A 26,044-nucleotide genomic window follows, 5' to 3' on the forward strand; every position below is an offset into this window, starting at 1 on the left:
GGGATTTCGGCTCTCTGCAAGCTCGGCCTCCCGGGTTCATGCCCTTCTCCTGCCTCAGCCCCCGGAGTAGCTGGGAGTACAGGGGCTGGCCACCATGCCCGGCTAATTTTTTTGTATTTTTAGTAGAGACTGGGTTTCACCGTGTTAGCCAGGATGGTCTAGATCTCCTGACCTCATGATCCGCCCACCTCGGCCTCCCAAAGTGCTGGGATTACAGGCGTGAGCCACCGCGCCTGGCCCATCTCCTCTCTTTATGGATCATTCTTGCTTATAGTCCAGTCTTGCAAGGACTTAACATAATAGGAACCACCTGCTGATTTATTTCCCTCACCATCTGTCACATCTTTCTTTCTCTGCTGAATGAGTTTACACTTAATTCCAAGGGCAATAATTATAATCAAATCCTTGTGTATACATTTGTTGACATTCATACATCTGTGGGTGGATGTTAGAGCCTGAAAGGATTGGGGTTTAAGGAAAAATGGCATCAGGAATATTTAGAGACAACAAGTGTATACAACTTTTTTTCAGGAATTTTGCTGCAAAGTGGAGCAGTAAAACACATTTGGAGGGCAAGGACATAGGGTAAACAGCTCTAGGTTTAAGTATACGTAAGAGAGAATTTCTTATTTTTAAAGTTGAATGTTTAAGATATTGGCATGTTTGTATTTTTACTGAGGATGTGAAAAAATGTAGGGTATTGTCTTCTTTTAAAAAATATTTAAATATTTTTAAATGCCTTATTTAAAATGCAAACAAATTCTTCATCCTATATCCCTAGCAGCTACTTTCTTGCTTGTCTCATTTTCAGAGCCAAATTTTTTATTAAATTAATTATATTTTCAGTTTAAGTAATATAGATATATGCATAAGTGTGTATGTATATACATATACATAAACATATACACTTACATTTCTTAATGGTTTTCTTGTATCGATATTTTATTTGTTCTTTAGATGCTATCTCTGAATTTCATACTATGAAAGATTTAACACTCTTTCACTACACACTACACTCACACATTTCTTTTTATCCTATATTCCTTTTCCTATATTTGTGGTGAAATAAACATCTATTGTTTAATTATTATGGTTATGTAAATATTATTGGCACTGGACCTACACAGCATAATCCTATTTCTTTCTCATGCAAACTTTTTATTCTTCCTTAAGTTAATAATTGCTTAATTTCTCTTTTTTTTAGTTTTCTCTGTACTGAACACAAATCACTAACTTTTATAGAGCTCTAAAACTTTTTCCAGTATCGTCAAAGTCATCAGGTAATGTATGTTTCATTTAATATTTTTGAAAGTGCTCTTTCTTGAATCCCCCATCCTCATGATCCATAGTATGATTGCTCTCTCCATCTCAATCTTCCCTTTATGAATATCATGGGAATTCCCCTCTTTTCTGTTTCACATTTCCTGTTTCTCAAACTCAATGTTTTACCCTTTCTTGGTTTGCCTGTTTATTTGGTAGAACTTATATTCCAGGAGTTTCCAGTGAAAGTTTAAGAGGAAGAACATTTTTTGAGATCTTGCATATCAGAAATATTTCTGTTTTAGCCCCACACCTGGCAGTTTGGCTGGATATTCAATTCTAGTTCTAGCTCCTCAGGATTTTGTAAGTATTGTTTCATTTTCTTCTGCCTCCCAGTGCTTTATCTGAAGAGTTCAGTGGATTTCTTACTCATAATCCTTTCAATGTGGCATAATTTTCCAGAGAAATTTTGGGGATTGCTATTATAATAAAACTCATAGGAGATACTTGTTTTCTCAATGGTCTCTGCAGAAATTACTCTATCTTTTAGTATTGAGTATTGCTGTGGCAAAATATGAATGACCCTGTTTATTCTGTCTTTGTATGTGACTTGTTTACTTTGCCTGGATTCCATTTACTTTGTCTTCATCTATTATGTTCAGTAATGTCACCAGGATATGGTTCAGTGCAGGTCATTTAGCATCTTTTTTTTTCTTTTTCTTTCTTTCTTTTTTTTTTTTTTGCTGCCAATTCAAGAAGTTCTTTATTTCAGGAAATCTTCCTTGCATTTTTTTATTCAACATTTTTTTTACTCTCTTCTTCAGATAGGAAAGAAAAATTATGTGTATTGGTCCTTTTCTTTCCCTATATGTATAAACTTTTAAATAATTGTCATGTCTATTTCCAGTATTTATCCTTTTCTATTTCATTTTGAGTGATTTCTTCAGGATAGAATATTAAGTACCTGACATTATTTATATCATTTATAATTGCCACTTTTGTTGTTTCCTGTAACTATTTTATATTCTCTTCATCTCTAGAGCCCTTAAAGTCTATTTATCATCGTTTCTGATAGTTTCAAGTTTTTCAAGAGCTTGTATCACTGTTTAGGAACACTTCATCTTAGTGATTTTTATTGTTCATAATTTCTGAGATGATAGGTAATTATTGTCTGAACTCTTTTTCTTTTTTATTAATTTTTATTTATTATTTATTTTTTGTTATACTTTAAGTTCTGGGATACATTCTGTGCAGAATGTGCAGGTTTGTTACATAGGTATACATGGGCCATGGTGGTTTGCTGCACCCATCGGCCCGTCATCTACATTAGGTATTTCTCCTAATGCTATCCCTCCCCTAGCCCTCTACCCGCGGACAGGCCCTGGTGTGTGATGTTCTCCTCCCTGTGCCCCTGCGATCTCATTGTGTCTGAACTCTTTTTCTGTCTTCTAGTACAGTTTCTCTTGTGATATAAATTGTTTGTATTTTGATTGTCTTATTTCCCCATTTTCCCCTAAAATATCTTTTAAGGATATTTTTTCATTTTATTCATATATATTTTCCAATTTCTATTATGACGTATCATTGCTTGCTAAGATTATGGTTATCTTGAATGGGGTCAGTTTAGGAATATCTGAAGAAAGGACACAGGAAGAATGAACTAGTAAAGCCTACAGCGTTGATATAAACACAGTTGCCTTAATAAATCTCTATCAAATCTGTACTTACTTTTTCCACAATCATGTCTCTCCTTAACTGTCTGAATCAATATATTTTGAATTTTTTCTGGGTAATTATCAGGATCCAGGTGTTTGGGGCAGCACACAGTAAAACCCCTCATCTCATCAGCTCTTAGTTGTATTATCTGGTGACTTCCCCTTCTTTTCCCTCCTTTACCAAGTTGCACATCTGACAGTGTCCTCTCTCAAAGGGGAAAAATTACAGACAATCAGAGTCACACGTTGGCCTGATTTATCTTTCAATGAAGATTTTAAATCATATCTCTAGTACGATATTTTAAAATCACTTATCTAGTTATATTCCATGTTGTGACTCTAGACCTGACAAAAAGGTAATGCATAACCTGTATTACATCAAGGAATTCAGTAAATATCTTTGTCTTCATGTGTAGCATATTTTATATTATCTGATAAATATGCTTCATAGTCTGTGATTTTCAAATACATTCATATCCTTGTTCCAAGGAAGATGTCATCTTGGTGGTTTCTTTTTTGCTTTCATTCTCAATATTTCATCATAAGGAAAAGCGTGAAAATCCTTTTACACTGGAGTAAATAGGAACCACTTTCAGAGAAAACAGTATACCCATAGGATATTTAATCAGGAAAAATATAATTACTCTAATATACTAAAATGTTTGTATAAATACAGGTAATATAACTCCCCAAATTAACTGTAAGATAATACTTCTTCTTGAGTGTCAGCCAGTTAAGTATTTTGGAATATTTGCCAAGAATTGTTTTTATGTTAGGAAAGTTAACCATAGCTTTTCTTTTTGTCAATTTTTTAAAAAGTTTTTGATTCTTACCACTCTACATGTGTGGCCATGAGCTGTGTGTTTTGCAAACAAAAGAATCTAAGCTTTTCTACTGTTATTGAGGATGGGAAAAGGAACAGGATGATGACTGCACTGAACTAATTCAATAATATAACCAAATCATTAAGTCAAGGTGCATATTAAAAAGAATATAGAAATGGATCAAACATATTCCAGAGTGGTTGTTTAATTTTAATGAAAGGCTTTAAAAATGTTTACATAGTTTTGTACTCTTTTACTCCTTTTGCCTACATCTTCTTATTTAGGTTTTTCCCATTCCTCTGTGTAATAAGAAAGAATGGTTTTACTATTCTCTTTTTGTAGAGGAGCAAATTTAGGGTCCTCAAATTCACATTGCTAGTAACAAGCTTAAGTTGACATTACAGATCCCCTGTCTTCAATCTCCTGACAGTTGCCTCAACAAGGCCATCTAAATATACACTTGCAATCAGCATTCTAGGAAAATGAATAAAATATCTTCAAGTGCCATAAAATGCAGATTTTTTGAACACAATTTCTTCTCTTAATTAAGTTAAAATTTCCCTGTAATATTATTTGCATCATTATTTTGTGGCACAATACAACATAGCCTACAAGTGCCGTGGCTTTGACATCAGGCAGGCCTGGGATCAAAATTAGGCTTTCTCATCTGGGACCTGTATGTGATTTTGGGTAAGTCCTTAACCCTGATAAGTCTTAGTTTTATTATTGGTAAATTAGGATACTAATATTTATTTCACATTGATCTTTTCAAGTTTGAGTAATTGTATGTGTGTGACTCAAACATATAATTGTCTATCCAATATCTAATACTAATTATCTTTTCAAATATCACAAACTTACCTTGAAAAGAAGTTATAATTAGTGGATTTAGGAGCAGTAAAACTATTTCTACTTTATAGTTAAGAAAAAATGGGCACAGAAATGTTGAAAGACAAAATTAGAATGTCTGTTCAGATTAGGTTCTCCAAGCAGTACAAATCCCTAAAAAAAAATTGCCTTAAGTTAAAACTTTATTTCTTTCATAGAGACAGCAATCAGAAGTAGACAATCTAGAGCTGTAGAGACTAGAAACCAAAAGTCTTCTATTTTATTGTTCTCCTACCTTTTCTTGCTCCTTCATAATCTAAGACAGCATCAGTCTCTAGTTACATTTACATTCCAGCCAGCAGAGGAAGAAATAACAAAGAATAAAGGACAAGGTATAAAGGAGATTCCTTGAAAGCTGCAACTTAACAATTTGGCCACAGCTTTATCACATAGCTACATCTAGCAGTGAGACTAAATAATATAATCTCTATTCCAGGAAGACTCTGTTGTGCTAAGGATTAAGGGTGTTCTTACAAAGAAATAAGAGAAGAGTGAATATCACGTTATGTAACTATCAGTGCATGCCGTGATATGTTTGATGTTCATCTGAGGTTTATTTGTAAGCGTCTAACTTATTTCCTCTTCTATTAATAATTTTTGCATGAGAAGATCCAGATTCTACTATTGACATTATTTCTTTTATATCCTTAACAAATATCTTTCCATCAAGATGTGCTCTTACTTTTTTCCCACTGTATATGGGATTCCAATAACTACTCCACTAGTGGATATAGAAGCAATGTCTAGATCTAGTTCCAGTATAGCTCCTCTTTAAATTCTCATTTGTATTTTGGTCTTCATTTAAAATCTTTCTCTAATATAGTTCAATATTTCTGTTTTATTTAACCTGTAACTGGTCACACTATTACATCAATGACTGTGGTGTGTTACTTTAATTTTTGAGGGCTTATAATAATCTTCTAATATCTGTTATGGAAAGTTTCCTTTCACTATTATTATCCATTATTATTAGAGTTTTTCTATTTTCTTCATAATTTGTTTTTTAGGCAAATTTTAGCCTCAGTCCTAAAAATCTTTCCAGAAAGCACATCTAAAAATCCTGTTAATATTTCTCATTTATTGTACAAATTTATAAATTAACATGTTGGTAATGTTGAGTCTATTGAGAAACATTGTATGCCTTTAAAACTGTTCAATTTTTTTGTTGTCTTAGAGATTTTTCCAAACAGATCTACCATAATTATACATTTATATGTTGGCCCTTTTGTTGACAATAAAATGAGGACTTTTCTTCCATTTTCACCTATTATATTTCCCAATTGCTTTTATATATAAAAGCTATTGATTTATATATAGTAATTTAGTTCTTAACCACTTTAGTAAATTTTTTCTTTGTAGTTACCCTTCTAGTTTATTCTCTTATGTTTTCTGAACACTGTCATATCATCTATAAAAGAAAGTACTAGCACATCTTCATTCTCAATTTTATACCTCTAATTTATTTATCTTTACTAACTTTATTGTTTGGTATCCTCAAAGAAAAGTTAAATGATTATAATGCTGGTGGTCATTTTTATTTTATTTGTGACCTTAAAGGGAGTGCGCTTAAGATTTCTCCATTGAGAACAATGTGGCATTTGGTTTTAGAGTAACACATCTTACAGTACATATTCATGTATTTATTCTTATAAACATTTAATATACTTTTAAAATTTCCAGAATGATTGCGTTCTTGATCTATAGTAGCAATTCCTACCATTCCCTTTTATATTAATATATCTGGAAAATTTATTAATTATCAAATGGCTATTGGGTAAATAATATGACAGGAAAAAAGAGTGGAATCATGCTGTAGGATGTTTAATGTGGACCATGCCAGGAACAAGCAGTACCATTGACCTACTATGAAGCATATGCATCTAATTGTGTAAATAATTGAGATTTTCAGATGCATTACCTATTAATAAGGCAAGAATTTTTACTATGTGTGAATAAAACTTCAATAACAGTGGTTGAAATAAGAGAGCGGGGTGTTTCTTGCTCAGGTAAAACTCATATATAGGAATTCAAGGACATCTCATGGCTCCACAGCCCTCTGGGACTCAAGCCACCTCCAGCTTTGCATTCTGTCATCCCTAAGATAGTGCCTTGCGTTTAGGGGTCAGAATTGAATTTCAATCATCACATCAATAATCCAAGCCACAACATGGAGGAAGGGAAGAGGAATTGACATGTGCCCTTCATTTTAGGACATTTTCCAGAAATTGTGGATACTATTTCTGTTTATGTCTCTGTGGTCCACACTTAGTCACTTGGTTGCTTGTGCAAAGCAAATTGGAAATTTAGCCTTAATTCTGGGAGACCATATTCCCAGCTAAAATTCTATGATTCTTTTACTAATAAAGAATGAAAAATAGATATTAAGAATTAACTAGCAGGTTTTGTTCCAGCAGGCTGACTTTCATTGTTGAATTGAGCTAATTAGATATTCTTTAAGCTTCTTTCTTGAAGCAGAACATTGTATTACAACTGGATCACACATATTTTTTAGTACACATTTGCAGATTATTATAAATCCTAGTATTTCCATCTCCAGTTATTTAATATTTTTCATGAAATATGTTAAAGTATTTTTATTAGAGGGAAGCATTCTAAAGCCATTTGTGATGTATTTTGTAATCACAATGTAGCCTGGGAAATTTCTGGAAGGTTTTTGTTGATAAATAGTTTTATCTAATACATTATAAACAAGCCTAACCTTGTATTTAGGTTCTGACACAGTATTCTGACACTGAAGAGGCTGCAAAATTTAATTGTCCTAAATGTTAGCTAATACATCAATTTCTTCTACATTTTCACCCTATCCAGGAAGACAAAGAAGCAAAGTGTTGATATGCTGTGAGGTTAGCAAATATCATGACTTCCTCTTCCATTCTCCAATAAAAGCCCTGCTACGATCGCAATCCCCAGCTCTGGCACAATGGCTTTTCTTCCTTCCTGGGTTTGTGTACTAGTTGGTTGCTTTTCTGCTTCCTTAGCAGGGACTTCCAATCTCTCAGAGACAGAGCCCCCTCTGTGGAAGGAGAGTCCTGGTCAGCTCAGTGACTACAGGGTGGAGAACAGCATGTACATTATTAATCCCTGGGTATACCTTGAGAGAATGGGGATGTATAAAATCATATTGAACCAGACAGCCAGGTATTTTGCAAAATTTGCACCAGATAATGAACAGAATATTTTATGGGGATTGCCTCTGCAGTATGGCTGGCAATATAGGACAGGTAAGAATGACTCTTGTTTTCATTGTAATGATCTACCAATAGACCTATGAAGTATTTGGGAAATTGGACTCTGTATATACCCTACTATACTTTTAAAAATTGATTCTTTATCTTGTTCTCTTTTCCCTTATAATCATTGTTTTTCTACCTATCCTTCTCCTTATCCACAAATCCTTCTTTCGTGGGTTGTGTGTTATTATTAGAAGCTTCAATGAGGCATAAGACATAGTTATCAACTGTGAAAAGACATCACATCTCATCTATTGAGCATTTCACAAATATTTGTTGAAATTCTACTAAGTGCCACACTCCTTTCTAAGCAATGAGATGAACAAAACAGTCAAGGGGATATACAAAGTGATGTCCAATTAGTTTGAATTTCTTAAAGTTCTAATTATGATATGAGGTTATAAAGAAGCATCACATTGTTCATGAAGATCTTTCTCTGTAAAATGTTTGCTTCCTCTTGGAAATAAGGTACCTTACAGTGTATAGACAGAAGTTACATTTTGGGATAAATATGCATGAATTGAAAGATACTTTTGTTCTGGTTGATAGAAGCTCATGAGAAAGAGTGGTGCCTGTTGCCCACTCCCTCCTGATAACACAGCCAATAAAGAAATTATTGTGTGTGTGAGAGAGGTTAAGAAAAGAGCAATTTCATTTGGAAGAAAAACAATGATTATTTTCTAATATTTACATAATGCATATTACAGGTGAAACACCTTTGGTGCTTTTTCTCACCTCACATCACAACCTTATAATGTAGGTAATATTATTATCCCCATGTCATAGATGAGAAAACTAAGGCATTAGAGGTTATTTAGACAAAGTCAAGCTAGTAAGCGGTAGAGCAGGGGTTTGTTTTGACTCTCGACCATCTCTTTTCATCTGTATGCATATTGCTTCATAGTTTCGATTAGAAGGTAGAGGAGGAAATAGAAGAGAGTATCCTTACAAAAGTAAATAATATTTAGGACCTATAACTCAAAAGTAGAAAACTGTGTTGTTGTTAAGGAAAAGAAAATAAATTAGAAACTAAAAAATAAAAGATAAAAAAAGAATGATGGGAATACAAACACATATCATTCAGAAATAAATGCTTTTGTATCTACAAACAAAATCTATGTGGTTAAGCAATAGTTACAGCCAGTTTCAAAATGCGTATAATAAATACGACTGTGCATCCTCTCTCCTCCAGGCAGATTAGCTGATCCAACCCGAAGGACAAACTGTGGCTATGAATCTGGAGATCATATGTGCATCTCTGTGGACAGTTGGTGGGCTGGTATGTTCGTTTAAGTGGCAAAATAGATATTAACCTTTCCTGAAAGAAAGCATTCAAACCTAAAATCTTAGGGACAGAGACAGAACTAAAATAATCCTGTTCCTATTTTAAAAAGGAATCTATTTCACCGTGTACCTTATGGACTTTAGGTCACATTAAGGGATTTAACAGCCACAATGTCAATAATGATTCCTTAGGACATATCCAGCTTTTCACAGAAGGACGAAAACAAGGTTCCGCAAAAGCAGTGGCCTCTGAGGGGCCAGCTCTGGTAGTTAGGTGGGAGGTCCAACTGATGACAAAGAATCTCCAGAATAAGGAACGATGAGAAGTGAGACATCAAGACAAATGATGCTTTTTCATTTTGCTCAGACCAGATGTGGTTAATATTGAAACCCATAAACATGCCTGAGATTAATACCTACTGCAATTCATTATACCAATCAGTAATCTCAGGCTTTAATCATATACTTAATGCTAAAATAACCAGAAGGTATTTTCTAATTCTTTCATTTAATTTTATGCCTTAGTAATGAAAACAATCTATACCACAAATCCTTAGAGGTATTTCTCAATAGTTAGAAACACGACCACATTAAATTTCACTTTTTCAGAGCAACACACATTATATGTATCCTTAAGCATTTTCCACTTACTACCCCTAGTTGTTCTTTTAAAAGACTCGCGAATAGTAGTGGCCACAGATCTAGAATTCAGAGTTTGTTATTCTTAGATTGGTTTAGTAGTTTGGAGGATTAGCCTGCTACACTGTGGCATAGGATTCCATTCACAAATGCCTGTCTAGGATGAAATATTCTACATCACTGATTTCTAGTGGAAATCAGTATAAGCCTAATATCCAACTAACGAAAATGTCTGAGTCTGCTGGAATAGGTGATATATAGGTAAAATTTTTTAAAATGTGAAAATAGTCTTGTTTGATTGTCAGTCCAATGATCTATTGTCAAAACTTACCCAAAATTTGTGCTTTAAAGGATAAAATAAGATAAAAATTTAGTGATATCATGATTAGAAATTAAACTTACATGTATAAAATAGAAAACATTCATTTACCAAAGCTATAATCATGTTAAAATATTTTAGAGAAAAATACAAGTACAATTCACAATAAAACCGTAATGAGAGGTTTTGTACCATTTTGTGGAAAAGTTGATAGCTTTCTTCCATTCTTACTTAATGCTTTGAAAAAATGAATATTATGATATCCGTTAAAATTACTTTTTGTTTTAAAATATAGTCAACTACTTTAGCCAATATGTTATATATTTATGACTATAAGGTTATTAACAGAAATTCAATCAAAGTTATATATTTGATCCTTAGGGGGATTTTTGTTCAATATTTTTTTCCTAATGTTTAGCTTTTATCATGTTTCTGGGTCTGTGAATTTTTTTATGACTTATGCCTTCCTTAAAAATATCCTCTTTGAAATTTGTTAGTGCTTGTAGTAATAGTAAATCTTTTGTTCTTACAGATTTGAATTATTTTCTGTCTTCATTACCCTTTCTTGCTGCGGTTGATTCTGGTGTAATGGGGATATCATCAGACCAAGTCAGGCTTTTGCCCCCACCCAAGAATGAGAGGAAGTTTTGTTATGATGTTTCTAGCTGTCGTTCATCCTTCCCTGAGACAATGAACAAGTGGAACACCTTTTACCAGGTTCCTTCTTTATACTCTTACGAGATAGGAAGAGAGTTTATTTTGTCATATAATTTCGTCTAGGATTTTTTTGTGCATTACATAATATTTTCCTTAGTATGCAAATGTAAATTGCTATGCATGATATATTAATAGTATATTGTAGAGTGTTATGAGTCATTAACACCTACTGCCTCAATACAGCATTAACATAAATCTATCCATTCTTCTTGCCTCAAATACATTATACAAAAATGGTGAGCATACAGGATATTTTGCTGAATGGTTAATAAGCTATTCTGATTAATTGAGTCTTCATGTCCACTAGGATATTGGAAGAAATTTGACTAAAATCAATGAAGAAAAGATATATTTACTAGTACTTTAGTAGATTATTGCATTAGTTTAGATCTAATGAAACATTTTAAGAAGATATTTTTGTTACTCACGATTTTATGGTAATTTTAACAGTGTTAATAGGAAAAAATAAAGACCCGATCAGTATAAAATATAAACTCTGAAAATACTTGAAGTTCAATACTTATAGATGCATATGCTATTATTAAAACTAATGAATATTTTTGTGTTCTTTAAAGAGTGTTAGGCATTAAGGCCATATACATACTTTTTCTTAGAAATAAAATTCTTCTTTTATGTACAATATTGCTAAAATATATCTGAACATGACTAAATTTCAGGGAGAAGGATTTTATAGTTGCTCAAATATTAATAAATTTGACCTCTTTACCTTAGTATTTGCAGTCACCTTTTAGTAAGTTTGATGATCTGTTGAAGTACTTATGGGCTGCACACACTTCAACCTTGGCAGATAATATCAAAAGTTTTGAAGACAGGTAAGAATGAATCTTTAAAGTATCTCTATTTAATATGATAAATAATTTTGGGCATTATTTATATATTTTTCTTCTTCTTCTAGAGTGTTTTTCAATCTTTATATTAAATAATAAGCCTAACCATTGGAGATTATAGTGAGGATGTGTAAATATTTTAACGTGATCAGGCTTAAAAAAGTGTCTTATGAAGAAGGGGAAAATTTTGAGAAAAAAAAGCCTTGCATGAAAAAACAAACAAAAAAGCAACAGACAACACATTTTCCTAAATGTAGAAAACAAAATATAATATAAATATGTAGATGACCTTTATTATTTAATCATAGACACTGTTACAAGAAAAACTATAGATAAGATGAATGTAGCAGAATTCACTTAAGCAATGAATGATTCATTAATCAGCATCATCCTGAACCAGTAGAGGTTCAGAGAGCTTCACCCAGTGATGTGGGCAGGCAGTATTTATAGACAGAAAAAGAAAGTGACATATAGAAACACCTTGATTGGTTACAGCTCAGATTTGCCTCATTTGGACATAGTGTGGTGAGAAATTTGCCTTGTATAGGCATGGTTTGATCAGTTGGCAGCCTGTGATTGGCTGAAGGCCAGCTGCCATGATTGGCTGAGACTCATATTTGTTACAAGAAAATACTCTTAAGTTCGGTTGCAGTTTGTTTACAAACTACATTAAGTTGCAGTTTGCTACATATCATGGCAATTTTAGGCCAAACTTAATTTAACAATTCCCCACCTTTTGGTCTGCCTCTCAATTTTGAGAGGTTGACCAAAACCTTGGGCATTGACATCACTCTCTGTCACTTTCATCATTGACTTATTTGGTATCAGTATGGAATTCACAGTTCACAAAACAGGACAGTTGACTGATTATTTATGTTCTCTTTATGTTTTCATTATTCTAATTTTAATGAGACCATTTGACATAGAATGAATAGCTGCATAAGAGGATTTAAGACTCTGGGGAGGTTAAGGTGCACCAGGGAAACTATTATGATGGCTGTCAGGAGGCTGATACTAAGAGACAGAAGGAACCTCCATGAATTGAACCAACATAAATCAAATATATAAATAATAAGCCAGAAGAAAAATCTACTTGTTTTAACCAATTAGCTTGTTTGTTGATTTCTTACAACTGAGCTTCTACCCTACCTGATGAATTTACTTAAGTACAGGAGGGAGTGTTAGCTAGTGCACATATTCCTCCCTAAAGGTAGTCCAAAGCAATCCGGTTACCTAATATGCCTTTAGCAAGAAAATCTAAAGAAGTTTGCTGGCCAATTGTAGCCTTTGCACTAAAGTCAGCTGTAGTACCTAATGTATGAGACGTATTTCTAAGCATAACCTCCTTTACATTTATACAAAGCCAGGGAAGGAATTTTTTTACCCAACAATACCCATTAAGAAGAATTCATACCTGCTGGTAAATTCCTCTTTATTCCATAGTTCAAATGAAGAGTTGCAGACCAATATCCAGTTTCCAATTAGTTATGGAGTGACAGGAGTACTCTTGGAATCCCTTAATTGTCGGTGGCTCCTTATTTTGTAATTATTGAGACATGGATTTGCCCACATATATGGTTGGTTGTTAAATCCTCCATAATTAAAAATATATTCTGGAAGAACCCTACAGATAGTCTCCTGTGTGAGATGCCTTGTGCATTATGAGTCAGCATTATGAGTCAGCATTAGTAATATTTGTCTAAGGCCTCATTTTTAAATCATTGTATGGTTAGAAGATACTAACAACTAAAGGATTAGGGTTATAAATTTGCCTACAAACGTCGAATTATCTTCCTTTTGTTTTTCAAATTCAATTCTGGCTTAATTTAATTACCATACTCTCATTATAGGTTTTGCCTACTGTTAGATTTAAACAGGCAATCTGAATATTTGAATCTAAAAGTCTAGCTGTTTAGAAAGAACTAGATATTGCACATGGAATATCAGTGAAATTTCTTACAGGGTGAACCAGAGTATCTCTAAGATCATGTGAGGATTTAGGTTTAACATGACATATGCAATACTCAGTTAAGTTCCATGCAGAAGTAATTGAGTATGAAATCTTCATTATCACATTATATTGCCATGTATAGACAGAAAAGAAACATGGGCCAAAAAGGAAAAGGAGAAAAGACTTCATGTTGACAGAGGAGAAAAGACTTTATTCATGATCTTGGGAAAGCTGTCTACATCAAGGATGCCATCTTCTTCTGGGGAAAATAAACGTTCCTAGTAAGCTTTACCTGGAGATCTCCAATGGGTGTACAGTCCCAGGGGTCTGGAGGGGCTCTCTCGAGTTGAGAAATGTGGATCCAAGACTCAAATCCCTGAAGTTGTGCTGCAAAAAAGAGCTTGGTGTGGTACCTTCTGATGGAGTTCAAAGGCAGTCTTTCTTTGGTGTCGTTTCCAAAAGAACTGATCTCTAGGTTCTAGATCATGGAAAATCTGGTTGTTATCAGCTGGTGGGCTGCAAAGGGCTTCTTTTATCTGGTGAAAATATGCTTTGGCAAAATGCATTGAAGCCTCATAATTTTGAGTCATATCAGAGTTTAGAAGAACATGAGATATATGAGATTTTATTATTAGAGACATAGTCCTTCCAAAAACTATTTCATAAAGAGTCAATCTGTCTTTTCCTATAGGAGTGGATTTGATTGCTATCAATCAGTAGGACCTTTGACCAATGCAATCCAACAAATTCTATTAACTTTTTCTAATGCCATTTTGTTTGTAATACCTTTTTAAACTGTTTTACAACTTTTCTGGTAAAATGAGTGCCTATATTGCTAGAGATGTTTCCAGGAATGCCCTATAAGGACATTTTCTAATAACTTTTTCACTATTGTTATAGCATTTGCCTTCTCGCATAGAAAAGCACTTATAAAACCAGAAAATATGCACTGAAGGTGGCAATTGAATTAAATATGTCTGTAGGTGTTCAAATGATCCAGCATGTGCCAAAAATATATCACTTGAGGTTTTTATTGCCTTACCAGCATTATCAGTTTAACAAACCAAATATTAGTGATAAGGCATTTCAGAATAGTCACTCCACCAATATTTTCCTCATAGTTTGGATTATTTTATCTCTTCCATGATGAGTATAGAGTTTTTAATAATGGAAGCTTTTAGGACCCAGGAAGGACTAGGAAGCCATCTGTGCTTTCCATGAGTCCATATTTAACATTGAATTTATATTTTTTTAAATATCAGTTTTGGCTGGCACACCCAGCACTTTGGGATGCCAACGCAGGCAGATCACGAGGTCAGGAGTTCGAGACCAGCCTGGCCAATATGGGAAACCCCATCTCTAGTAAAAATACAGAAATTAGCCAGGCGTGGTGGTGCAGGCCTGTAGTACCAGCTACTTGGGAGGCTGAGGCAGAAGAATTGCTTGAACCCGGGAGGCAGAGGTTGCAGTGAGCTGAGATTGCACCACTGCACTCCAGAGATTGGGGACTGGGTGACAGAGTGAGACTCCATCTCCAAAAAAAAAAAAAAAAAAAAAAAGTCAGTTTTGTATTTCCAAATCAGGTCAATAGCTTGCTTATTAAATAGGTTATCATAGGTAATTTGACTTGAGTCAATCTCATGATATTTGTTCAAACTGCTTATCTAAACAATTTCAGTTCTGGCTGACATAGCATGAAAATCTGCCAAAGCATTTTCTTAGTAATCAATTAATTCTTGTTCTACTTGATGTTGGGTTAGAAGTTTTATGAATCAATCAATCTCTTCCTAATAGTTCTGGGAACTCTCATTCGGTCCAATGGGATGATCAGATTTCTAGGAATTTCATAAAATTTCTGGAACATATATTAATAACACATCCATACAAATACAACTTAAAGAAGGTTTAACATTACTTATTATTTGACAATGCTTTCCATATTATTTATCAAATAGGCCCAATTACTTTAACATCTCTCTTTTTATAAGGATGGATATCCTTTTGAGATGTCCCAAAGGCCCATCTGCAAAGCCCCAAAATTAATTTGAGGTCAATAAAAATACTTGATTTAGAATTTGATTTTTTGGAAGCTTGCCAAAAATATCAAAGGTTTAAAATACTTGATCAAAATAGGATCACAGATCACTTGGAAATAATAGTCATCCATTTTAATCAGAGTGATAATTTAAAGACTTTAAAGGTAAATACAGAAAAATTACATAGTTATAGAAAAACCTTCGATCTTTTATAGAGAGGACTCAGTTGTTTAAATGATCAAAAAACCTAATGAAGACAACATGAAGCACAGGAAATTATCTTAGTAAAATGTGGAATCTTTGTTTTGTAGGACAATTACTTCAAGGGTAAAGAAAAACTTTTCACAATGTCATACTAAGAACAGACTAATACTCCAAGAAAACCTTGGCTTAACACAGGGAAACAAATTCTAGTTTTGCATCAGTGTACCTTTGATATTAATGCTTGATTTTTAGAAAAACGTATAAATAATTCTCTTCTAATTTTAGCCAACTTGATCAACACAAAATTTTTTTTCACAAGATTTATCTTTCACACACCTTTTATAACTTTCTTATACATTCAGTTTTTGTCCTATACTTCCTCTCTTCTCATTTTGGAACAACCTGTCATTCCATACCCGGATAAAATTTGCTCTTCTGTTTCTTGAACAAAACGAAACATCCTCATATATTATAGCTTTTCTTACCAAAAGCACATTTTACCTGTCTACTTGCATATAGCTTTGTTTTCCTTATTTCTAGTGATTTCAATTATATATAATTAAGAATCTTAACTCTTATTAACCTAAATTTCCAGTGAACACTAGGAAACAAGCAATTGTGAACTGTTGTGCCAGTAATCTGTAGACTGATAAATCTATGAATTATACTTTCTAGAAGCATGTGTTTTCTCATGGTAAATTCGTCAGTGTGGCACAAAATATGTTTATTAACAGCCCCAAAAAGCAAAGGAAAAGTCAGGCACACAGACTTTCAGTCAGGCACACTGACAGGAAAAGTCAGGCACACAGACGCTTCGAAGGGTGAGGGGAATGGAATTTATGGGGCAAAAAGGAAAAAGGAAAAATAATTCTCAGCAAACCAAGAGAGTCCTGCTAGCAGGTTTCCTACCTCACAGTTTGAACAACAGGCCACCACTCCAGCTGAAGAGAGCAGGCTCCTCCCCTGTGTAAGGTGCAAATTCCCTGTGGCTCCACCCCATGCTGCCAGTGAGCATGCAGGCATGCTCAGACAAGGCCCTGGGCAGGTTTCCTCATCTGCACAAAAGCATCTGAGGTAAACACTTGTGGGGAAGGTTGGAGGATCTCTGGGGACCCCTTTTTATCTGCCTAGGCATTTGGCTGTCTCAACACTATGGTTCCAATAACTTCAAGTCTTTTCTCTTGAGCTCACCCAGTTTCCAGAAGAGACACTTTCAGTCACCTGCTTCAGAAGTGAAGGCCTGGCTGTTAGTATTATTGAAGTCAAGAGAGAAGGAAGAAGCAAGGGGAGAGTGTCTTTGCATTCAGTATATCATTTACACTTATATCCTGTTTCCAAGGTGGTGTTCCTACCTTCAACCATGTTTAGTTCACACAGTTCAAGGACCCTCTGTTCTACCCTTTCCAGGGCAAGGAGTGGCAGTTACCTACTATTTGAAATCTGGAAGGAAATCTTTGTATATGATTGCTTCTTTAAAGTCTTTTAATCTCCCTGATTTTAGCAATCTCCTTTTACCCAGAAGGTATTACTTAGACTTAAATCGAGGAGAATTCTACAAATTATATCAGCATTATTTTTCTATTTTCCTCTCTGTTTACTTAGAATTTAATTTTCTTGATTCTATTAAATCTTTTCAACTAGTTCTTTTCACTGTTCAGCTTCCAAAATCTTGTTGTTCCCCACGTGTTCTGATTTTATTTCTTGTGTCATTTTTATGGAGATTTGTTAGGTTGCAAAAGTACAAGTATTTGTTAAAAACAGCATTTTTACTAAAAAACTCTTTTACCTAAAAATTCCCTCCTATTGTCTCTTTAATTGGGATCAGTTCAGAATATAATAAAATATTGTGTTATGGATAAATTTATATATAGGTGCACTATTAAGAAAGCTAAAAATACATGTTTTCTATTAATTCACCTCACTGAAAGTTTAATAATAGTTCCTCGGGCAATTTGAATATTTTCAAAGGCTTATATTGGCGAAAGGTAAATCTTTTAATATGATTATTTTGGAAGATTTCAAATGCCTGCTTATGTGCTCTGATTTGTTAATCTACCTGTTTATGAGGTCTCTGGTTTGTCAAGGTCTATGAATTCATATTACAAGATTCAAGGCTAATGATTGTTCCTTGAAATGAAGTAATAATGTACAAATTAAGATGTTTTGCTTTGAAGTTCCACAGACCTGAGTTTTAAATCCTGGCTCATTTGACCTAGGAGTTCAAACAAGGAGAAACTCAATTTTCTTATTTTTAAAATAGCAATAACAATAGTACATGCCACATAGGGCAATTTTGAGGATTAATTAAGATATCCATAAGTTATGCTTAATGTACTGCTGGCATATGAGAAATATTCAATATAAAGTAACTATTATCACCATGACAGAAAGCAGTAGTAAAGAACATGGATTTTAAAGGCAAATTGACAGGGTTTAAAACAGGGCCCTGCAATTTACTATGTGTGTGGCCCTGAGTTAAGTTAGCTTTGTTTGAAAGAAAGCAGCCCAATCAACAATCACTAAACCTCAGTGTTGTACAACTGTGTTTATTGCTCAGATGTCTGGGGTTTAGATACGCTGCTCTGCGGATCTTTCCTGGGTTCACTCTCATGTTGGCTGATTTTGATTGGCTCCAGCAGGGATGACTGGGGAAGCTCAGCTCTGTTCCCCGTCTCATTCTACATCAGACAAGCCTGGTTGTTTTCCATAGTGATGGCAGAATTGCAAGAAAGAATAACCAAATTGTGAAAATGTATTTCAAGTTTATGCTATGTCAAAATCGTTAATATTGTATTTTTTAAGTCAAGTTACACGACTGAGTCAGGAGTGGGAATTTCTGCCCATCACTTAATTTAGGAAGAACTGGTCATGAAAGTTACATAGCAGAAGACAGAATTGCAGGGATTGGAGAAGAACTGGGGCCATGGTTACAATCTATTGCATGCTGTGAAACAACCCTAAAAGCTCATCAGTTACTTTCTTTAGGCAAATATATATTAAGGAGTATTTACTTGAGACAGTACTGTATATTTTGTAGCTTGCATATACTCAAATAAAACTCTGTGGCTCTGTATCCTCAGATTGGCTGACTTACGTATGCCTGTGTTTCAACTTTATGTGAATCATTTCAAGTGTACTTTAATTCTTTCTTTGGTGACCACATTCTATCTGATCATTAGGTGAACTGACCAACAAATCATTCAACTGATGCATTTGAAGAGTTTATTATTGAATTTCTTCACTGCTCTTGTGATTTCTGTGTATTGAACTGGTGCACTCATCTCTTCTCTCCCAGTGATTCTGACTTACTTCCAATTTGTTTAGTACATTGTTACTAGACCTCTGTGGCCCTTGCTCAAAATCTTTATGACTTCACATTTCCTTTCATCTTTGCTTGGTAGGTGACTGTAATGTATTAAGGGGCATTGAATCCCGACCAAACACTTCTGTCATCGACAATCCAACTCTGCCCACCCTACCACTTCCAAGTATAGGGCAGGGAGGATCCCACAAGCATAGGAATCAAACAGATAACAGGTATTATCTGGGTTATGTTATAGTTTATTTAATCTCAACAAGCATAATGCAAGTACCTTCTGTTTAATGTATCTTTTCTATGTTGCTGTCAAAATAAAATCAGATAATCGAATTTCTAGACATGATAATAGAATATAACTAGAGAAAAAAATCCTTCAAATATGTGGATGATATAGTGTTATGGGAATATAGAAGAGAAGAAAGTGGTAGATTCCACCTCAGGTGGGCTGGAATGCCCTTCACCTTTGTGAAGAAGGTAATAGCTATGATGAGACTTGAAACAGAATGTACCTGCTGAACCACATGGTGAGTACACAATGTCTCAGGGAGAACAAGTCTGTTTGCAAAACTACAAGTTGTTTAGCATGCTTAGACAGCTCATAGAAACAGAAGACATGACTTTTATAGTTCTAAAACTACTGAATATAACTTTAATCTTTCCATTGTAATTATTTGTCCCCATTTCTTAGGAGAAACTAAACTTTCTCACCTATTATGGGGACAAATAGTTACAGAGGCTTTTCTAATAATTACAGAGTCTTTTCTAACAATTACAGAGGCTTTTTTTCTACCTGAGGCTTCCTGTGGTAGAAGAATGCCAATTATTTACAATTTAGATTCAGATATTATTTTTCTAGAAATCTCAATGTTTCTGGGATCCCTGGCTTTAAGAAATCAACAGTTTCACAAAGGATATTTGAGTCTAGCAAAAATTTTGCTTTAGACCTTTGATATTTATCTCTACATTGGCAAAGAGTATGATTTAAAAATGCCTTACTTTTGGTTATTAGGTGGTATTCAAGTATAATGTGCTGAATTAAAGAAGATAAAATGCAATGTAAAATGTAAACAATTAGTGAGATGATTCTTCCTAGATTTAGAATTTTAATGAGCCGTCTTCACACCTCCTGAGGGATGGAATAAAGTCATCACAATATCAAGCCTATTTTCTAAATTATAAAATTATGAATTTAGTTTGTTGGCAAGAACCAATATTTTCTGAAGGCAATGAGCTTGAACTTCTGAGGTGACTAATTATAATTAAATACTTTTCCATTTGTCTTTTAGATATGATTATTATTCTAAAGCAGAAGCGCATTTTGAGAGAAGTTGGGTACTGGCTGTGGATCATTTAGCTGCAGTCCTCTTTCCTACAACCTTGATTAGATCATACAAGTTCCAGAAGGGCATGCCACCACGAATTCTTCTTAATACTGATGTAGCCCCTTTCATCAGTGACTTTACTGCTTTTCAGAATGTAGTCCTGGTTCTTCTAAATATGCTTGACAGTGTGGATAAATCTATAGGTAAGAACCTTAAAAGGATACTTTTAAAAATCAGTATTATGTTGAACAAATAGAGGAAGAAATAATAATTAAATCAGTGATATAAACATTACAGCACTCCAAAAATAAAGTTAAGATTTCCCTGTGGGTATCCATTCTATTCCTTTAGCAATAATCACTCTTGATATATAGAACCATTTAATGAGCACACATTTTAATCTTCTTACTCATGGTCTGTCCTTTCATCTGGAGACCATGTTGAAACTTGAAGTTGGCAAACCAACTGAAACACTTTTGTTTTGTTCTACATACTGATATATATTCCTTATTTTGCTCATCAGATCATTTAAAAAAAACTTTCTACTTTGCTCTTATATTTAAAGAAAATGAAGACATTTCAAAAGAAAACCTGCCATGATTAATGAAATTACTAGCAATTTGGCTTACTTGAGTTCCCTTGATCCAATACTATTAGTCATGGAAGAAGGGTTTTATTCTAGCCCTTCAAATGCTGGATCTTCTAGTGAGGTAAAAAAAACAGAGGATTCTTTATCTACCAGTTTGAAAGTGACTATATCATTCCCATTTGCCATACATGCACTGAAGCATTGAGCCAAACTTAAAACATAATTATATTATTAATGTTTTTCAAAGCAAAAACATCAAGTCTGAAAGATAAAAGTGGAGTAAATTAAACATGAATAAATTAAACCTATGTTTAAAAAAAACCTCTGCATCAGTTAGAGTAACAAAAACATCCAAACACTTTATAGACTTCATACAATTGAAGTTTTTCCTTTGGTTCTAGTGCAGCATTCTCTGTCAGTAGGCAGCTTCCCTTCACACAATCAGTAGCAGACCAAGTCTTCTTCATTCTGTGAAAATTTTTCTTGGAGCTTTTTCCCAAAAATGAGTTGATCCAATTTATTCTGTTTAATAGATGTATAGTGTTATTATTAGTTATTGCCAATAATATAACAATGACATTTTATATATATTTTTCTTGCATAATTTATTATTTTATCACCAAATTCATAGAAAGAATGTGAAGTAAAGTTGGTAAGTCAGATATTGCCAAATGGTATTGCCAATAATGCTATGAATGACATGCCATGCTTACTTTTCTTTGTATAATTTATGATTTTACCACTAAATTAGTAGAAAGGAAATGAAATAAAATTATGAGCCATATATTGCCAAAAGGTACTTTAAAAAATTTGCAAGAGTTTACATGTAATCATTTTGTATCTTTTACAGGTTATCTTTGTACAGAAAAATCTAATGTATATAGAGATCATTTGGAATCTAGCTCTAGAAGTTATGGAAATAACTCCTGAAACATTTAACTTCAAACTTCAGGAAATGATTAATGAATTAAAAATGAAAAACTCGAACTTGACAATCAGTAATTTCAAAAAATTAATGTCATCATGACCATGTAGTTTATTCTTTCTGATGTTTTTGATTTATGCTTATTTGTTAAGATCTTGTACATGTATTAAAAACTTAAATTAAATGCATTCAAATTAAAATGATTATTTTGCTCATGATTTTAAAATTCATTAATGATTAAAATGTTTAAGATAAAAGGATATTGCATTATGCTACCAAAAAATAACTGAGAAATTAACAAACATATTAAACTTGTATAGCTCTTTTGTTGTTATCCTATCATCAAATTTCATGACATTTAGACTAATATATATTGCTGATTTATAACCAAAATCCAGATCATTTTGAAATAAAATACTGACAGGCAGTTCAAATTTTTAAAATTCATAAAACTGACCTGGAAAATAGAATACACTAACTCATGTGTCAGTTTTCTCTGTGTTTTTGCTGACCACAAGTTTACAGCAATTACATGATAGAGTTCCCCTCTTTTCACCCACACTTGATAATGAATTCATTATATATAAAATATATAATTAATAAGTGAGAATACACTGGCCAGGAGGTGGTGATTTCTAGAGCTGACATGAAGCTTTCATATGAAGGTTTTCCCGGGTCCTCATTCACAGACTAAATCTACCCACTAACTGTTGGAAAATGAAATTGGACAAATTGGTTTGAATATATGGGTACTGGATTAGGAAAGATGTAGTTTAAATCTCAGCAATGGCTGGGCGTGGTGGTTCATGCATGTAATCCCAGCACTTTGGGAGGCTAAGGCGGGCAGATCGCTTGAGGTCAGGAGTTTGAGACCAGCCTGGCCAACATGGTGAAACTCCATCTCTATTAAAAATACAAAAATTAGCTGGGCGTGGTGGTGTGTGCCTATAATCCCGGCTACTTGGGAGGTTGAGGGAGAAGAATCGCTTGAGCCCTGGAGGCAGAGGTTGCAGTGAGCTGAGATCGCACCACTGCACTCCAGCCTGGGCAACTGAGTGACTCTGTCTCAAAAACAAACAAACAAACAAACACAAAACTCAACTCCGGTTTGCCAGTTGAGTTGACCTTGGGCCATTTTTCTAGCACAGTCTGTGCTTCAGTTTACTTATGGTTAGAATTAAGATTATAAAACCTACATTGCTAGATTATTTTGGGGAGTCAATAAAAACATAAATACAATGGTGGCTCGAGTTGCAGAAAAAACCGTGTTCCTGTCACATGACCAGGAAAGATTAAGCTTGCAGACACTTTGAAGGGGGAGGGGGAATGGAATTTACTGGGTGAAAAGGAAAAAACTCAGCAAAACAGAGGGGTTCCTGTTAACAGACCCCCATCTCACAGATTGAATCCCAGGTTACCACACAGGAAAAGGAGAGGCCAGGCTCCTACCCCCTGCAAACAGCATGAACTTCCCAAGGCTCCACCCTGTCCCCCTAGAGCTCAGGACGATTGGAGATTCTCTGGGACCAGCAGTCTGGTTTTTCAGCCTTTGAGCTGTTTTAGGCTTGAGGGTGGGGCTTCACCAGGGAAACTTTTGGCTGCTTCCATCTGTATCATTCCCCCCTCTAAAAAAGTACGTCTAACTGCCCTTAGAATAAGGATAAGGATAAGGATAAGGATAAGGATAAGGATAAGGATAAGGATAAGGATAAGGATAAGGATAAGGATAAGGATAAGGATAAGGATAAAGACAAATCTTCACTGCTTCCTGCTGACAGGGGGCGCTATTTTAGGGAAATGGCAGTCAGAGCTTCCTCAGAGGCCTATCTAAGGGTTTCTGGCAAAAGGAGCCATAGACAAAGGCTTTCGTTGCATGATGGTTTGGAGTTTGATGGCCTGAAGGTGAGAAGAAACAAACTGGGTTATTAGAAAACATATATAGAAAAGGAATAAGGGAGGGGTAAGGACAGCTCAAAAATCCTGAGGCCTTTTACAAGTTTGCACAAAGAGAGGGGATGCCAAAAGCCTGAACAGTAAAAAAACTTTTACCCTTTTGTCAGCATGTTAGGCTTCTGGGTTCTCTTCCCCGGAGCCCAATTCTAAGCCAACCAGTTTAAGATTTGGGAAATTAACTCTTCCCATTTTGGAGGATGCATCTGAGGGGAGTGTCCTGTAGTTTGGAGACACGATTATCTATTGGTGAAAGGGATAGATGAAAATAAAGGAAAGAAGAAGGAATTTTTTCAGAGGAGTCCCAGGGGTTCAGGATGTATTCAAAAGGGGTACAGACTAAAGATTAATGGCTACTCTCTAGAAAGAGGGGAGCAGGTGTCCCTGGTTCCTTTCTTTTCCTAGCAAATACCCAGGACACATGGAGAGGGAAAATGAGACTTTCCTCTTTCTTTCCTCTGTCCTTGTGTTCTCGAGTCTTGGTGACCACAACAGGGTGCCACCCAAGGGTGTTAAAGTGGCTTTCAACCATGTTAACAGGGGGGCCTAGGGGATGGGAGTATCTGCTCTTACCCATGTATGCCCTATCATCCCTGCTGTCAGTAGCCTTGAATTCCCTAGACCTCATTTATGCCATGGATATTAGCGTGACCTTTATCTGTGGAATGAGAAGCTAGGCTTAATTGGCGGGAATCAGTCATGCTCACCTGTGTTGTGCCTTTTAACCTCTGTTATCATCTGTTTCCGGATCCCTTAGATCCAGTTTTCTATTCTAGGGTTTTGATCCAAAGCTTGGAATTGAGTTTGGTACCAAAATGTGTCTTGTGGGGGTTGCAAGGACTCCTTATCATAAGTCGAATGCTAAAGTGAAGCTGTGGAACTGAGTCTTCCTCCAGCAAGGGAGAGAAAAGGATATCTTGTGACATGCCCAGATAACTGGTGGCTATACTTATGCTTGCTAAGATTTCAGTGCATTGTGCTTGGCTTTGATTAGCTCCCTTTGTTTTACTTTCCCAAAAAGGAATCCTCTGGGTTATGGGCACCCTATTCATTCACATCACCTGGCAGGATTTGCAGGATAATTGCTCATAACTAGAATATTGATCCAGATTTTTATATTACCCATTCCCTTTTGTTTCTTCTGAGCTGCAGCTGGAGATCACTGGTTGGTTCACAAGAACAAGCAGGGTTAGTCTAAAATGTAGGCAAAAACTTAAAAAACTAATGAGCTAATGAGTTTAGAATTTAATGACAAATATATGATAAGTTTCAAAACATAATTTCTGTCTCTCCAGTCCTCATTTTTGTTAAAAAAAAAATCATGAAAGGACTGAGTTGTTTGCAAAATAGTCTTTAGTCTTATACTTGGCCTGACTATTTGCACAAAGTGCAGCAAGAATAATTATCTCTAAATAAGCATTTTAGATTGGCTTTGATGGGACTCTGTTCCACAAGCAATGTCAGATAAGACCTTTTAAAGTGAAGCACAGCCATGGATTTGTATCTTCAAATACCTGTGATTTGGGTGATCCTCTTCCCTTAAGGTCCCAAGATAAACTTGGAACTCCTGGGTCTGTTAGAAAGTGACATTCTTTACTGACTGCAGGTCAGGAACACTATACAGGGACTGTGTAGAGAAGAGTATGAGGCCAGTTTTTCCAAAGGGGCTTTTATCAGCTCTGCAAGTTAAGCTTGACTCTTTAAAGGGAAGCATACCCTTCCAGTCAAAACCTTAGTAATACAACCAGTTTCTCCAATTGCATCCTGTTGCAAAAGAAAATGAATTCTTATTGCACTGATGCAAACTATATTGCTGTGAGTTAAGAATATTAACAACTAATTTCCAGACTATAGAGGAAAAAGGCAGAGAGAAACAAACATGTTCCAAGTTTTGTTCACAGGAGTATACTGGACTCTGAAAAACAAAACAAGGATCAGCAGTATTACAAGCAAATGTCAAAGAGATTGCTTCAGTTTTCTGAGTTCAGTCCATTCAGTTAGCT

General features: G+C 34.7%; 1 protein-coding gene across 1 annotated transcript; it reads left to right on the forward strand.

Moving 5' to 3' along the window:
* The first annotated feature begins 7,628 nt into the window (after positions 1-7,628).
* On the forward strand, positions 7,629-22,292 carry C5H6orf58 (chromosome 5 C6orf58 homolog). The gene is made up of 6 exons (XM_004044663.5): positions 7,629-7,929; positions 9,131-9,217; positions 10,713-10,897; positions 11,630-11,730; positions 20,542-20,780; positions 22,017-22,292. Exons 1-6 carry the CDS (start codon positions 7,629-7,631, stop codon positions 22,094-22,096), a joined length of 993 nt encoding a protein of 330 aa, XP_004044711.1. The 3' UTR covers positions 22,097-22,292.
* Positions 22,293-26,044: the final 3,752 nt, after the last annotated feature.

Source organism: Gorilla gorilla, chromosome 5 (genome assembly GCF_029281585.2).
Source record: "Gorilla gorilla gorilla isolate KB3781 chromosome 5, NHGRI_mGorGor1-v2.1_pri, whole genome shotgun sequence".
Lineage (NCBI taxonomy): Eukaryota > Metazoa > Chordata > Mammalia > Primates > Hominidae > Gorilla > Gorilla gorilla.